Source organism: Sus scrofa, chromosome 13 (assembly GCF_054392235.1).
Source record: "Sus scrofa isolate SSC_HxYL_T2T_F1_AM1 chromosome 13, Sscrofa_HxYL_maternal_Yorkshire_Landrace_v2.0, whole genome shotgun sequence".
In the NCBI taxonomy this organism is placed as follows: Eukaryota; Metazoa; Chordata; class Mammalia; order Artiodactyla; family Suidae; genus Sus; species Sus scrofa.
The window spans coordinates 40,320,382-40,335,312 of record NC_139395.1 but is presented as its reverse complement, the minus strand read 5'-3'; the positions used below and the strand labels follow the sequence as shown (position 1 = coordinate 40,335,312).

At 40.3% G+C, this 14,931-nt stretch overlaps 1 protein-coding gene across 28 annotated transcripts in view; it reads left to right on the top strand.

The window, feature by feature from the left end:
• ULK4 (unc-51 like kinase 4) overlaps positions 1–14,931 on the top strand; it is a 540,161-nt gene that overhangs the window by 150,614 nt on the left and 374,616 nt on the right. For all 28 annotated transcript variants that reach the window (XR_014822784.1, XR_014822772.1, XR_014822770.1 and 25 more), the window contains 3 exons: positions 10,344–10,477; positions 12,638–12,759; positions 12,908–12,964. Coding sequence is in view for 15 of the 28 variants with exons in the window: in XM_084987830.1 (XP_084843956.1) it covers positions 10,344–10,477; positions 12,638–12,759; positions 12,908–12,964 (313 nt within the window). In the remaining 13 variants the exon portion in view is untranslated. The remainder of the gene's footprint in view (positions 1–10,343; positions 10,478–12,637; positions 12,760–12,907; positions 12,965–14,931) is intronic.

Genomic DNA, 14,931 nt, shown 5'->3' with positions numbered 1-14,931 from the left:
AAAGAAAGAAAGAAAGAAAAATAAGAGACTATTGGAGTCTTGTCTCTGATGCCCACCATTTCCAGGCAGTCTCTTCTTTTCTCGAGTTCCTTTCCGTTTCTCCTCTTAACCTGCACACTTGTGACTCCTAATTACCTGTCTGGCTTACTTCCTCTTTTGTCATTTATCTCTGCCACTGCCAGATTCATATCCCTCAGATGCCACCTTCATCAAGTCATTCCTGTGCTTTAAAACAAATTGCCTTACTACAGTGTCCCTGCAGTCTCTCTCCTTTTAGTTAGCATGGCATTTGTGCCAGGTTTGCTGATACTGGTTCCTTTCAAAATGGTCCATAGGGTTGAGAAACTCACCTCTTCTTATCCGCTCTGAAGCCTAAGCGTGTCTTGTTCCCCTGCCATGTACAGCTCGGGTGCTGCTTGGGTCCTGCTTCTCAGGAAGGTTTGTCCTTCAAGTGTGCTGGGACCTTCCCTTAATCTACTTATAATTGCCCCCTTGACTTTAGGAACTGCTTCAAAGGCTCTGACTGGGAATGGTACAGTTTCCTGTTTTTAGGGGTAGTGTGGATTTCCTTTGGGAATGTGGGAGAAAAGGGGAATAAAATGCTTGGGTTCAGTTGGCCAACTTGAACTAGAACTCACCATTGTCACCATTGCAGTTACAGGGCTCATAGTAGGAAGTTAACATAGGTTCTTTGCTTTCTTCCCACCTCAGTCTCTTAGCTGGTTCCCACTCTTCTGCGTCTTCCTGGGCCCTTTTTTGTGTCTCTTTCATTACCGTCCTCTGGTGATTTCATCTAATCCAGTGGCTTCAAATACCACCTATCTATTGATGTGCAGTCATATGACCTCTCCATACTCTAGGCTTATATTATCTTAACATATTCAATGGCATGCGCAAGATAAAATCTTTTTTTTTTTTTCGTCTTTTTGTCTTTTCTAAGGCCACACCCATGGCATATGGAGGTTCCCAGGCTAGGGGTCGAATTGGAGCTACAGCTGCCGGCCTACACCACAGCCACGGCAACGCCAGATCCGAGCTGTGTCTGTGACCTACACCACATCTCAGGGCAACGCTGGATCCTTAATGCACTGAGCGAGGCCAGGGATCCAACCTGCAACCTCATGCTTTCTAGTCGGATTTGTTAACCACTGCACCACGACGGGAACTGCCAAGAAATCTTTAAATTGCCATAAATGACCCAAATCTCCCTAAATCCATCTCCCCCCCAAACTCCCCCATCTCAATAATGCTTGGATTACTATTCAGATTGTTGATCTTTTTAACCTGATACTCTTGTAGAACATTAAGAAAGAACATTTGCACTTTCCTTGTAGAACAATTGTAAAGTGTTTATGGACACTACACTCAAATGTTTCTACATTTTATTTCCTTCATAGAATGTGAATTCTTTCAGTAACTAATGTTCGCTTGTCAGTAGAGTCAGTTTACTCTCTAGCCTGTGTTAACGCATCCTGTAATGGGAAGGCATGGGGAGGGCAGGGAGCAATGGAGCAGCATTCTAGTGAGCTGTATTATTATGGATCCCATCAGTCTTTTATTTCTACCAGCAGAGGTAGTAGATATTTCCTTAGGTGTTAACAGTCTGTACTAGTGGTTAAAAACTGAGTAGTTTTGGAGTTCTCGTCGTGGCGCAGTGGTTAACGAATCTGACTAGGAACCATGAGGTTGCGGGTTCGATCCCTGCCCTTGCTCAGTGGGTTAACGATCCGGTGTTGCCATGAGCTGTGGCGTAGGCCAGTGGCTACAGCTCCAATTCAACCCCTAGCCTGGGAACCTCTATATGCCGCGAGAGCAGCCCAAGAAATAGCAAAAAGACCAAAAAACAAAAAACAAAAACAAAAACAAAAAAAAACCTGAGTAGTTTTTGCCCTCAAGAAAAGGTATTTCAGGAGTTCCCTTGTGGTGCAGTAGGTGAAGGATTCAGTGTTGTCACTGCAGTGGCCCGGGTCACTGCTGTGGCACAGGTTTGACCCCTGGCCTGGGAACTTCCACATGCTGCGGGAGCTGCCCCCCCACCAAAAAAAAAAAAAAATGAAAGAAAGAAAAAGAATGTATTTCATACTATGGTAATTAAACAGCATATTATTAAATTTTGTAATTGATAATTTAAATTTAAGAAAAAATTGATTCCTTATAGACAAGTGTGAATTTACTCTTTATACTCTTTACATTTTGATGGGATTACTTTTAGAGTCTCTGATTTCCAAAAGATAAATGTTTCCATTTTCTCTGCCTTCTGTTTCTGGGGTCCCTGTTATTTGGAGGATTTTCTGGATCAGGGGGACAATCTCACTTTTGTATCATCTGAGACTCAGGTTGAATTAGGGTGATCCAGGGTTATATGTAAATCCTGTGTGGAGAAGTCTAACTGTAGCCTCAAAATATCTTCCTGCTTTTCACAAACTTTATGTATAGAGTCTAACACTCAACAGAAAGTAATCAGGCCTATAAGGAGATTAGATGATATAATACAAAAGCAAATGAAATGAACTACAGTACCTCCAGGGGTTGCAGACAATGGAGTTAATAAAATATAGACCTTGAAATAACTATAATCAGTATATTCTAGGAATTTAGAGCATTTCAGTAGAGAACTAGAACTATAAAAATGAAGAAAATGGATGTTCAGTAACTGAAATGAAGACCTTGGTGGATTGGGTTAACCACAGGTTAGGCACAGCTGAATAGAAAATTAATAAACTGTACTGAAGTCATCTGGGATCAATAGAGACAAAAGGATGGAAAAGATGTTGAAGAGCCAGAGATAAATAGGGGAAAATGATGGTTTTTACAGTAAATGGAGCTGGATCATTTTGGTATCAATATAACAAAAAACAATCCTTCCTCTCTAAATTTCACTGTACAAAGAAGTTAATTCATGTAGATTGCACATTTAACTGTAAAAAGACAAAACAAGTTTCTAGTAGATAGCATATGAAAATTTCTTGATTATTTTGGAGTATACCAAGATTTTTTTTTTTAGCAGGACACAAGAACACTGTTACAAAGGAAAGTATTGATAAGTTGGATTAATTTAAAATTACGAAGTTCTGTTTATCAAAGGCATCACTAAGAAAGTAACAAGACAGAGTTCCGTTGCGACTCAGCAGGTTAAGGATCTGGTGTTACCACAAGCTGTGGCGTAGGTTGCAGATGTGGCTCAGATCTGGTGTTGGCTGTGGCTATAGGCCGGCAGCTGCAGCTCTGATTCAACCCCTGGCCTGGGAATGTCCATATGCCACAGGTGCAGTCCTAAAAAAAAAAAAGTAACAAGACAAGCCAGAGTAGGGGAAAGTATCTGCTACACACATCATCAACGTGGGCTTTTAACTGAAATATATAAAGAACTGAAGGGCAGGTAACCCAATAGAAGAATGAGCACAGACTTGAACAGGAGCGTTACAAAACTGGTTATCTTCTGGTGGGCATTTAATGCATAACAATATGTATTATTAATCATCAAGAAAATACAGTTTAATTGCAATGAGATACCAATAGATGCCCACCAGAATGGCTATAATTAAAAAGCCTGATAACGCAGAATTGTGGTAAGGATGCAAAGCAACTGGAATTCTTATACCTGCTTGTTGCAATGCAAATTAACTTAATCACTTTGGAAAACTGATCATTGGCAGTGTCAGTTAAACTGTAGGTAGGCATGCTTCGTGATCCAACATTTCATTTCCAAATATATATCCAGCAGAAATGTTTCCAAGTATCCGGCATTAGATATGCTTGGCAGTATTCATAAATTGAAACAACCCCAATGTCCATCAATAGTAAAATGAATAAATTGTGATATGTTCACACACTGGAATACTATGCAGCAGTGAAAAAGAACATGGAGGAATAGTTGTGACTGTAATGTCAAACAAAGAAGCTATGCACTCAAATAACTGTTAATTTTTTTCTGGTCATAATTAAGAGTTAAGGGAAAGGCAGCCTGTTCTTGAAGTTCCCAGTGCATGTGTAGAGTTTGTTGACTTTGAGCTTCACACTAAGATCATCTGTATGGACATTTTTTATTTGTTCTTTTTTTGTCTGTGCCCGTGGCATGGGGAAGTTCCCAGGTCTGCACCATAGCAGTGACCCAATCCCCTGCAGTGACAGTGCCAGATCCTTAATCTACTGAGCTGTGTGGGAACTCCTTGGTTTTGTTTGTTTGTTTTGTTTTTGTATGGGCATTTTTGACATGAACTTTAGCATCAGTATCTCTAGGATGTTTCTCTTGGGCTAGTTATTTTCACCAAGGACCATGAAGAACATTCCATTTGTCAGCTTGGAAGGTGGGGACCTGGCTACCTGAGTCTGGGGAGCCTCCTGGGGAAGGGTGCTGGAAGTCCCAGAATTTGTTGTGCAGAAATTCATCTAGTCCCCATATTTTGTTTGGTGGTCCCCTCTTTGACTTGGTTTGCTTCCTCCTAGTCTAGAAACTTTCTGTTTTCCTTTCTCTAGAGAATAAATCTCCAGACTTCTTTTTTTTTTTCCCTGTCTTTGCCTTTTCTAGGGTTGCTTCTGCGGCATATGGAGGTTCCCAGGCCAGGGGTCTAATCGGAGCTGTAGCCACCAGCCTACTCCAGAGCCACAGCAACACGGGATCCGAGCCACGTCTGCAACCTACACCACAGCTCACGGCAACGCTGGATCCTTAACCCACTGAGCAAGGCCAGGGATCGAACCTGTAACCTCATGGTTCCTAGTCGGATTCATTAACCACTGTGCCACGACAGGAACTCCCTAGCAGACTCTTGAACTTGTTCACTGGGAGACAGATGCCGCAGTGTTCACAGCAGCATCATTTATCAGAACTAAGGCTGAGAGCAGCCCAATGTCTTAGTTGAGGAATGGGTAAATAGTTTTGCAATTTGCATGATCCTTTAAAACAAAACAAAACCAGTATTTATTTCCTTAAAGAAAATATTTGCATTTTTCTTACATCAAAAGGAGTAGAAATGTTTAAGTGACATATATTTCTACACTATCTGCAGAGAGATGTCACCGTCCATCTCATTTGCATCAGTTGAGGGGCTGCTCCAAAATGCAGGGGACCTGGAGGCAGGATTTGTGACTGTGGGGCTTTGAGAGGCAGAGTGGAGGATGAGAAGCAGGGTTAGCCTTCTCTGGGAATTTTCTCTTAAGCTCTGTTTACTGCAGAAAGCAGTATCTTGAGTTTGGTGGTAATAATAATTAATTTTAACAGTTCATAGCAACAATTATTATTATTAATACTAGCAGCTACCATTTCTTGAGTATTGACCTTGTGTCATGCCCCAGACTATTCTCTCATTTAGCTATCACAGTAGTCCTACAAGGCAGGCATTGTTATCTCATTCATAATTAGAACGCTAAAGCTTGAAGAGCTTGAGAAGGTTGTTTGAGATCACGCTGTTAGGAAGTGCTGAGCCCAGGAATTATATCCAGATTTGTTGCAGTCTCTGTCTTAATATTATCAAGTTAAAAGAATGACCATGGAGTTCCTGTTGTGGTGCAATGGAAACAAACCCGGCCAGTATCTGTGAGGATGTAAGTTCAATCCCTGGCCTTGCTTAGTGGGTTAAGGATCTGGCATTGCCCTAAGCTGTGGTGTAGGTCACAGACGTGGTTTGGTGTAGGCTGGCAGCTGTAGCTCTGATTCGACCCCTAGCCTGGGAACTTCCACTTGCCGGGAGTGTGTCCCTAAAAAGACAAAAAAAAAAAAAAAAAAAGAGAGAGAGAGAGACAGAGAATGACTGTACTGAAGGAGAAAAATAAACCTAGAGATCATAATGGGCCCCAGGCCATAATAAAGTTTTGGGGTGCTGCTGTGATATTGCTATTGATAACTTCTTTTTAAAAGTCAGCCTGACGCTTGGCACTGTGCAAAAACGTGGTTCTCTGGATCTAGTCATCTTGTGGGCACCTGGCATTTATGATCTGCTGGGTATCTTGTGTAATCGAGCATTACATCACCTAATTTTTTTTTTTAAATTGGCTCTGTAGAATAATGATATTACTTCAGATTTTAAAACTTTTTAAGTTTTATATAGATAATGCCTACTCATGGTTCATAAACCCCCAAAATTCAAAAAGTAAGAAATTATCCATCTAATGCTCCCTAGCCCCAGCTCACCCTCATGCAAAATTAATCATTTTTACTTGCCTATATTGCCAGAATTTTTTTCGTTTGTTTTGTTTTTTGGCCTCTTCTGAGGCGTGAGGAGGTTCCCAAGCCAGGGATCAAACCCTTTTCACAGTAGTGGCAATGCTGAGTTCTTAATCGCTAGGCCACCAGAAACTACCAGAATTTTCTTTTTAATCCAAGCAAAAGTGAATATAGATTATATTACTCTCTTGTTGCACAAAAGCATACTGTTTTGAACTTTGCTTGTAATTCTTTCCAAAATAAATATAGGCTCTCCTCATTTTTTTTTGATAGCTGCATTGTAATGATGGACCATATTTTATTTTCCCAATCCTCTTTTTGCTGGGCAGTTTCACCTAAAGTTTTTGCTCTATATCATATATGTACAAGTATATCTATAGAACATTTTCTTCCTAGAGGAATAATTATGTACTAGATTTTAAATTTTGAAAATACTGCCCACCTACTCTTCTTGGGATTTATACCAAGTTGCATTTCTACCAGCAATGTATGAGAGTATTGGTATCCTCGGAGCCTTAGAGTATTTACCACCAAACTTTCTAAATTTTGTCCACCTAAGGTGTTAAAAAATACATATATATATATTTATTTTATAATGATTTTTATTTTTTCCATTATAGCTGGTTTACAGTGTTCTGTCGATTTTCTACTATACAGCAAGGTGACCCAGTTACACATACATGTATACATTCTATTTTCTCACATTATCATGCTCCATCATAAGTGACTATATATAGCCCAGTGCTGTACAGCAGGATCTCATTGCTTATTCATTCCAAAGGTAATAGTTTACATCTACTAACCCCAGACTCCCAGTCCATGTCATTCTCTCCCCGTGTCCCTTGGCAGCCACAAGTCTGTTCTCCATGTCCATGATTTTCTTTTCTGTGGAAAGGTTCCTTTGTGCTATATATTAGATTCCAGATGTAAGTGATATCATATGGTATTTGTCTTTCTCTTTCTGACTTATTTCACTTAGTATGAGACTCTCTATTTCCATCCATGTTGCTCAAATGGCATTATTTTGTTCTTTTTTATGGCTGAGTAGTATTCCATTGTGTATATATACCACATCTTCCTGATCCAATCATCTATCAGTGGACATTTAGGTTTTTTCCATGTCTTGGCTATTGCGATTAGTGCTTCAGTGAAGATGTGGCTGCATGTGTCTTTTTCAAGGAAAGTTTTGTCTGGATATATGCCCAAGAGTGGGATTGCTGGGTGATATAATTGTAATAACATATTTTTCTCATTATGGGCAAAGTGGAGCATCTTTTCGCTTGGGCCATTTATATTTTCTTGTCTGCATACTGTCTTTTCTAATCCTGTGCTCATTTTTTCCTCTTGCTTTGTTAGTCTTTTTCTGATTGATATCTGAGAGGGATATCTATGTGTGCATATATATGTATGTATATATGTGTGTGTATACATGTAATATTAGCCTTTTGTAATAGGAATTGGAAATGTTTTCCCCAATTTATCTTAAATTTTTTTTTTAGTTTTATTGAGATATAACTGAGATATAAAATTGTAAGATATTTAAAGTCTACATTGTGACCAAGAAAGGGAGGAGAGAGGCAACAGGGAAGTTGCTAGAAGGACATGAAAACTGTTAAATGGGATAGTGAATATATAAAAAGGAAAGTGAGTAATTGGCAGTTTTAAGGTTCTGAGAAAGTAGAAGGGAACGTGATGCAAAGAATAGTTGGAAGGAGGGATAGGAAGGAGGCTAGGATGTGATTCACAGTAAGAAAAAAAGAGAGAGAATTAGAAAAAAAGTTTCTTCCTGATACCTTCTATTTTCTCTGTGTAAACAGAGGCAGAATCGCTCACTGAGAGTCTCATGAGAGGATGGAAGGGCTGGAGTTTAAAGAGAAGAAAAATTTGAAAATAGACTGGGAATAAGTTGACCAGTGAAATGTAGTTGGGTTTGCAGGTAGTATCCTGTACCATTCAGTGTTGGTGTCATGCATTTACGCAGTGGTGACTCTGCTCCATGTTTAACTTCAGCAGCTTCTCTGTAGACATACAGAAAGTAAACTATTGGATTCATCCAAATCACCTGGCTACACAGTGCAGAGAAAAGAAAGAGGGCAAGAGTTTAATCAAATGATGGACAGTGGGATATAATCAAAGCAGGAAGTAAGTGAAGAAAAGAAAGCGCTGATGGATTGGGAGAGGATGGGTGAATTGGATTCAGTTAGTGGAATTTCCTAGATGGTGAGGAACTGTCACAGTGGAAGAACATGCAAGTAGGAACAAGAACAGGTTATGGTCAGAAGAGGAGCTTGAAATGTTTAGCTTGGAGGGGATGCAACTAAATGCCCTAATCTTTTTTTCTTTTTTGTCTTTTTTGCCTTTTCTAAGGCCGCTCCTGCGGCATATGGAGATTCCCATGCTAGGGGTCCAATCAGAGCTGTAGTCACCGGCCTACGCCAGAGCCATAGCAACGCAGGATCCGAGCCGCATCTGCGACCTACACCACAGCTCACGGCAACGCCGGATCATTAACCCACTGAGCAAGGCCAGGGATCGAACCCGCAACCTCATGGTTCCTAGTTGGATTCGTTAACCACTGCACTATGACAGGAACTCCAAAATGCCCTAGTTTTTAACGTTGGAAAATCTGTTCATCTGTCTTGGGGAACAGAAAAGGAAGATCGTATTTTCCGGTTCTGCTCCTTAGATTGGGATCATGGAACAGGTGTCAACTAATCAAAAATTCTCGGAGTCCCTTCTATTCCTTTGGAAGCTCCAGCCCCATTGACAGCATGTCCTCTTGCAGCTTCCTGGGAGTGCCAAGCTGACCAGGCTGGTCCCGTTCATTTCATCACTTCTTATATCACATCACATCTTACATGACATTTTTGGTTTATACTCACCATGAAACAGTAGGATCTCATCTCTATGGTTTAATCATTATCAAGAAGTTCTATGCTCTAAATTATTTAAGTCATGTTGACATATTTCTGCTGACGCATCAGTATTTTCCCTGCATTTTGACCAATAGCATGTATTTGTTAGAGTATGACTAAGGCTGTAATTAGTGGTTGAAACAGAGATGCTAACTGGCTTATGTGGAACTTTTGATTTGGTTTCATTTCCAGACGTTTTTACTAATAGGGCTCCAAATAATAATAAGTAGGAAGACCAAAGTATGCATACATTGACCAAGAGTACCGCATGAATACTATGTGTTAAGATTTCATTGTACTTTACATATGTATTGTGTATACCCCTGCCCCTTCCCAGTTTACAGTGGAAGTCTCTGGAAGTTCTGAGAAGTAGAAGTTGGATGAGATGAGTGATTGCAACAGAGCTGGAGAGGTGGATGATGGCAAGGGGGTCCAGCAAGGGAGATTGCTGGAAAGGAGCTTTTGTGTGATGAAATCAGTGAGCTCATTGCCATTTAGAGAGCTGAGAGAACTAGGAGCTTGGGGAGGTAACTCGTGGGTCCAGCAGAGCGGATGAAACATGAGCCTAAAACTTTTAAAAAATACTCTTTAAGTACTCAGAGTAATGGTTCACTCTGTCCCCTAGCAGTTGGAAGCAGTTGATTCAGAAACTGATGTTCAGTGGATGCCAGTGGCTTAAAGAAGCAGTACGCTTATTAAGAGACAGAGATCATAAAACCAGTGGACAGAAGGGCATGTGAAATCCAGATGTTCATATAGTGTCTGCTCTCTGTATCACCCAGTGCTGAAATGAAACTTTTCCTTTGGATTTATGTACACAACTTAGTGAAAGGACAGGAATTCATGTGACTTGCCTGGAGTTCCAAGCAAGTTTAAGACGAACGACCAGCAAAAGTGCAGACAACTTGTGGTTGAACTTGAGTCTTTGAAACACCAAAGCCCCCTTCTCTCTGGATGCTGTTGTTTGCCTTTCATTTCTCATGTGAAGAATGTGGTTTCTTTTCACGGGCAGAGGCAAATGAAGTCAAGGCATTGTTGTAACACACTGGCGGAGATATTCAGAGTTGCCTTATCTTCTCTCTGCATGAACATTTAGATTTTTCTAAGGCACAAATAGACTGTGCCTGACAGGTTGTTACAAATCTAAATGTCAACATGATTGGGACTGTGCCCCCTGGAAACATTTGCCTCGGTGGCATTTTTTGGACAGATGCTATCAACTGTTTTATCATGAGAGGTAATCTTTTGCACTTTGCTGTGTGTAGACTGGTGATGTACATTGAGAGAGACAGCAGAAAGACCACTCCAGGCAAGGAGCAGCAAAGCGGCAGTGCATACCTGTCCAAATGCCTGGACCTTCTCATCCGTCACATCGTGCAGGAGTTGCCGCGAATCCTGGGTAAATTGGAGTCTTGTCCTCAGGCCCCTTGCCGCTTACCTTTCTGTGACTTGGCTTTTAGGCATCAGCTTTTTTTTTTTTTTTTTCTTCCCTTAATTCTTACTGGTCTGTTTTTTCAGGCAAGTGCAATGACACTTTTTCTTAAATGTCCAGTTTCAAAATTTCAGTGTGCCTTATCTGTTTTCATGATTATTTTGTGTAACTGACATGATGCAGTGAGGCCAAAGGTTTTATTGAGGTATTCGTTGTAGTAAATTGGCAATTTTGGAAAATAGTAGGGGAGCATTTTAGTTGCTTAAGACTGGACTTAGGCTATTATTTTAGGTAAGTTTTCTTGAGATTTCTCTCTGCATAGTACTGAAGAAAAAAAATTTTCCTTCAGGTTACAGCCACAAATTTATGTTTTGGTAAAAGAATTTAAAAATGCATAGGTATGAACAATATTAAAGAATTATAATGCTGAAGTTCAAAGTTTGAAAATTTCTTTGGTTTCTAAAATTTAAGATAATAATGATCTACAAAGGATATTTGTTACAGCAAACAAAGTATGTTATTCCATTGTTATTTATGGACAGGAAAATAATCAAAGGAATGCATCTATTTAGTTTGAATCTCATTCCATGCTTATCCAGCAGGTGTAGCTATAAACCAGAAATGTTTAAAATGTTAAATTTGATCCAACCCATTATGGTAAAAGATATTTAGACTCAGAAATTCAGACTATTAAAGCAATGAAAATATCTTCATGGCTGATTGCCAGTAACTTTTTGTTCAGTACTAACACTGTGGCAGATTTCTTCCTATTAATGACTGAAAATAGAGCATTTCATAATTTATTTGGATTGTAACCTTTTTAAAATCTCCAACTTACAGGCTATGAGCTGGTCAGTTGGTAGTTAAGTTTCTTGTTACCTGACTCATTCTGTCTTAGGATTAAATGTTAATTAAGATTCAGATATCTACAATGCAGATTTTATTTGTTCTTGGACTTGCCTTCCCAATGAGAAATTTTAGGAATTGATCTCTTATTACTTCCATCTTATTTCTGTTATTAAAACATTCTGGGAATTCCTGTCATGGCTCATTGGAAATGAATCTGACTAGCATCCATGAAGATGAAGGTTTGATCCCTGGCCTTGCTCAGTGGGTTAAGGATCTGGCATTGTCATGAGCTGTGGTGTGGGTTGCAGACGTGGCTCAGATCTGGTGTTGCTGTTACTGTGGTGTAGGCCAGCGGCTGTAGCTACAATTTGACCCTTAGCCTGGGAACCTTTATGTGCCATGGGTGTGGCCCTAAAAAGACAAAACAAACAAAACATTCTGATCTGTATTCTGTCCATGTATCATTTTTGGCCACACCCATGGCATGTGGAAGTTCCAGGGCCAGGTTCCAGGGCCAGGGATTGAACCCAAGCCACAGCAGTGACAATCCTTAACCACTAGGCCACGGGGAACTCCTCACAATTTTTTTTTTTTTTTTGGTCTTTAAGGGCCACACCCAAGGCATATGGAGGTTCCCAGGCTAGGGGTCCAATCGGAACTGTAGCTGCTGGCCTACACCACAGCCATAGCAATGTGGGGTCCGAGCCGTGTCTGCAACCTACACCACAGCTCATGGCAACGCTAGATCCTTAACCCACTGAGCAAGGTCAGGGATCAAACCCGAGTCCTCATGGATACTAGTTGGGTTCATTAATCACTGAGCCACCACGGGAACTCTGCCTCACAATTTTTAATAAGTTTTTTCCTGTTTACAAAAGTATGGAGTGGGAAATCCCTGGTGGCTCAGTGGGTTAAAGATCTGGCATTGTCACTGCCATGGTATGGGTTTGATCCCTGGCCCAGGAACCTCTTCATTTGTAAAGTACAAAAAAAAAAAAAAGAAAAAAAAAAGAAAAAAGAAGAAGAAGAAGAAGAATCATTTATAAATTCTATTTTATATTTCTAGATAAGCGATCAAGTTTATGTCGATTCTGTCCTGAGAGGCCACAACTTTCTGTTGTAATGTCAAAAATTGTTTAACGAAAATAATATAGCGTTCCATTTCTTTTATTTAGAGCTTAATTGCCTCAGCATTCCCACCAGTGTTCAGCCAACAACCAGGGGTCCCTAAGGTTTTATGGTCTTTAACTTCACGTGTGCTCTGGGATGTCCTTGCAGGTGACATCCTTAACGCCTTGGCTAACGTTTCTGGTCGTAAACACCCATCCACAGTTCAAGCAAAGCAGCTGAAGATGTGTCTCCCGCTGATGCCTATAGTGCTTCACCTCGTAACTTCTCAGGTAGCATCTTATTTAGAAAAAATAGATAAAAATGTGGCTCCCTTCTTTGTAAACTGGAGCCGAGAAACATCAGCTCAGATAAAGCATCTTCATTTCTTTCTTATACATGGCTTTCGGGATTAAATCTGTGGAAACTTTCATCACACAGGTATTTCGACCTCATGTTGTGACAGAAGAGTTCCTTTTCAGTTATGGAACTATTCTTGTGAGTAACGCTGAATTTTTCTTTCTTTTTTTTTTATGTTCCTAATAAAAATGTGACTATCTCTACTGTTTGTGGAATTTGGTGTCAGAATGAGGTAATTTTAAAATCCTAGTGGAATTTATTTGTCTCTAGGGAAGTGACCTTTCTGTATTTTTATCTGTTGACTGTAATAAAATTTGACATTTGGGAAAAATACATTCTCTCTCGATAATGTGTTTTGTTCAGAGACAAACCCAAGTGGGGTAAATAAGTCCATAGAAAACATTTCCATAGGTTTTGGTATTAAACCTCATGAAAAAATTTAAAAACAATAACACTGGTAAAAATGGAATCCTGGGAATATAGTGTCATCATTTACCTTGGCTAACATTGTCCACTTATGTACAGGGTTTAATGATGGCATTTCTCTAAGTTAAGCTCAATTTAACCTTATCTTTAATTTAATTTTGATGAGATGAGTAGCAGTGAAAAACAAATCATTGTATTACCTTTCCCTTTGATTTTACTCACAAAAAAGCCTTCATTCAAGTTGTGACTTGTGAATTATGTTACCTTTTTCCTTTGCCTGGAATAGTTATGGTATATACTGTTGATCAAATGGGGAGCTGTTTTTAGGGAAAACTAAGACATTTCTCAGGCAGCCTCTCCAGCCTATTTTGATATTAATAAGAAACACTGAACTGAGATTTTCAAAATGCCATATCATGCAGACATCTAATTAAACATCTCAATTTTATTATCTGATTTGGAATAAAAACGTGACTGCCACCCACAAGTGAGAATCTAGTTTTCTAGAAGGTTCCTCATGGGGTCAAGTATGATATTTTGAAGTAAGAATGTTTTGTTTTGTTTTGTTTTTTTGCTTTTTAGGGCCACACCAGTGGCGTATGGAGGTTCCCAGGCTAATTGAAGGTACAGCCACTGGCCGACACCAAAGCCACAGCAAGGCCAGATCCAAGCCGCATCTGTGACCTACACCACAGCTCACAGTAATGCTGGATCCTTAACCCACTGATTGAGGCCAGGGATTGAACCTGCAACCTCATGGGTTTCCGCTGTGCCGTGATGGGAACTCCTTTTTTTTTTTTTTTTTGTCTGGTTCAAAGGTAATTGTGATACTGAAAATTCCTTTTTTTCTTTGGCTTGCTGGATCCTTCACACACTGAGTGAGGCCAAGGTTCGAACCTGTGTCCTCATGGATACTAACTGGGTTCATTTACTGCTGAGCCACGATTGGGAATGCCTAAAAATTCTTTAGCAGCCTTTCCCTTGATAATGCTGCTCAAGTAATAGGGAGTTTTGGCACATAATGGAAAAGCTCTCTTGTTGTCTTTAAGCTGTTTTCCCAGTTTGAGTCATGGCCAGTCCCAGAATTCTTTCATTATTTTTCTTACCGCACCTGTCATTGGGCCTTTGCTGTATGTTCATCTTTCTTTACTCAGTGTTGGTGGCACTGATGAGACAGTAGTCCAGGGAGAGCAGTATTGACTGAAATTAAGGACCTAGATTTAGTTCTCCAACCCTGTTCTAGTTCCTATGAACTGTTGAGAGTTGGACTTTGCTTCTGTGAGTTCATCCACAATCTGTCCAGAGGATGCCAAAAATATGATTGCCTCCCTGGTGCTGTGAGGCCCAGTCAGCTCCTGCAGCAGCCTGAAGCCCCTGGGAAGTCCGTGGTGAAGATTAGCACTTTAAAGCCTCTTGAGTTTTCTGCTTTAAAAGAATTATTTTAAATTTTGCCTGGGAAAAACTTTCCTGAAGTTGTTTGAGAATTTTGGGGGCGGGGGGGGGGGTGGGATTGTGGAGAGGAGAGGCTGCAGACCTGTTAGTGTTTTGTGGGCTGGGACACAGAATGGCCTGTGGGACTGGCCACAGCACAGTGCTTCTCCTTTCCCAGTGACATGAGGGACCAGACCATTCATGTGTCTACCCTTGGCAGTGTGATTTGAAAGCCGCCTTGTTCTCTC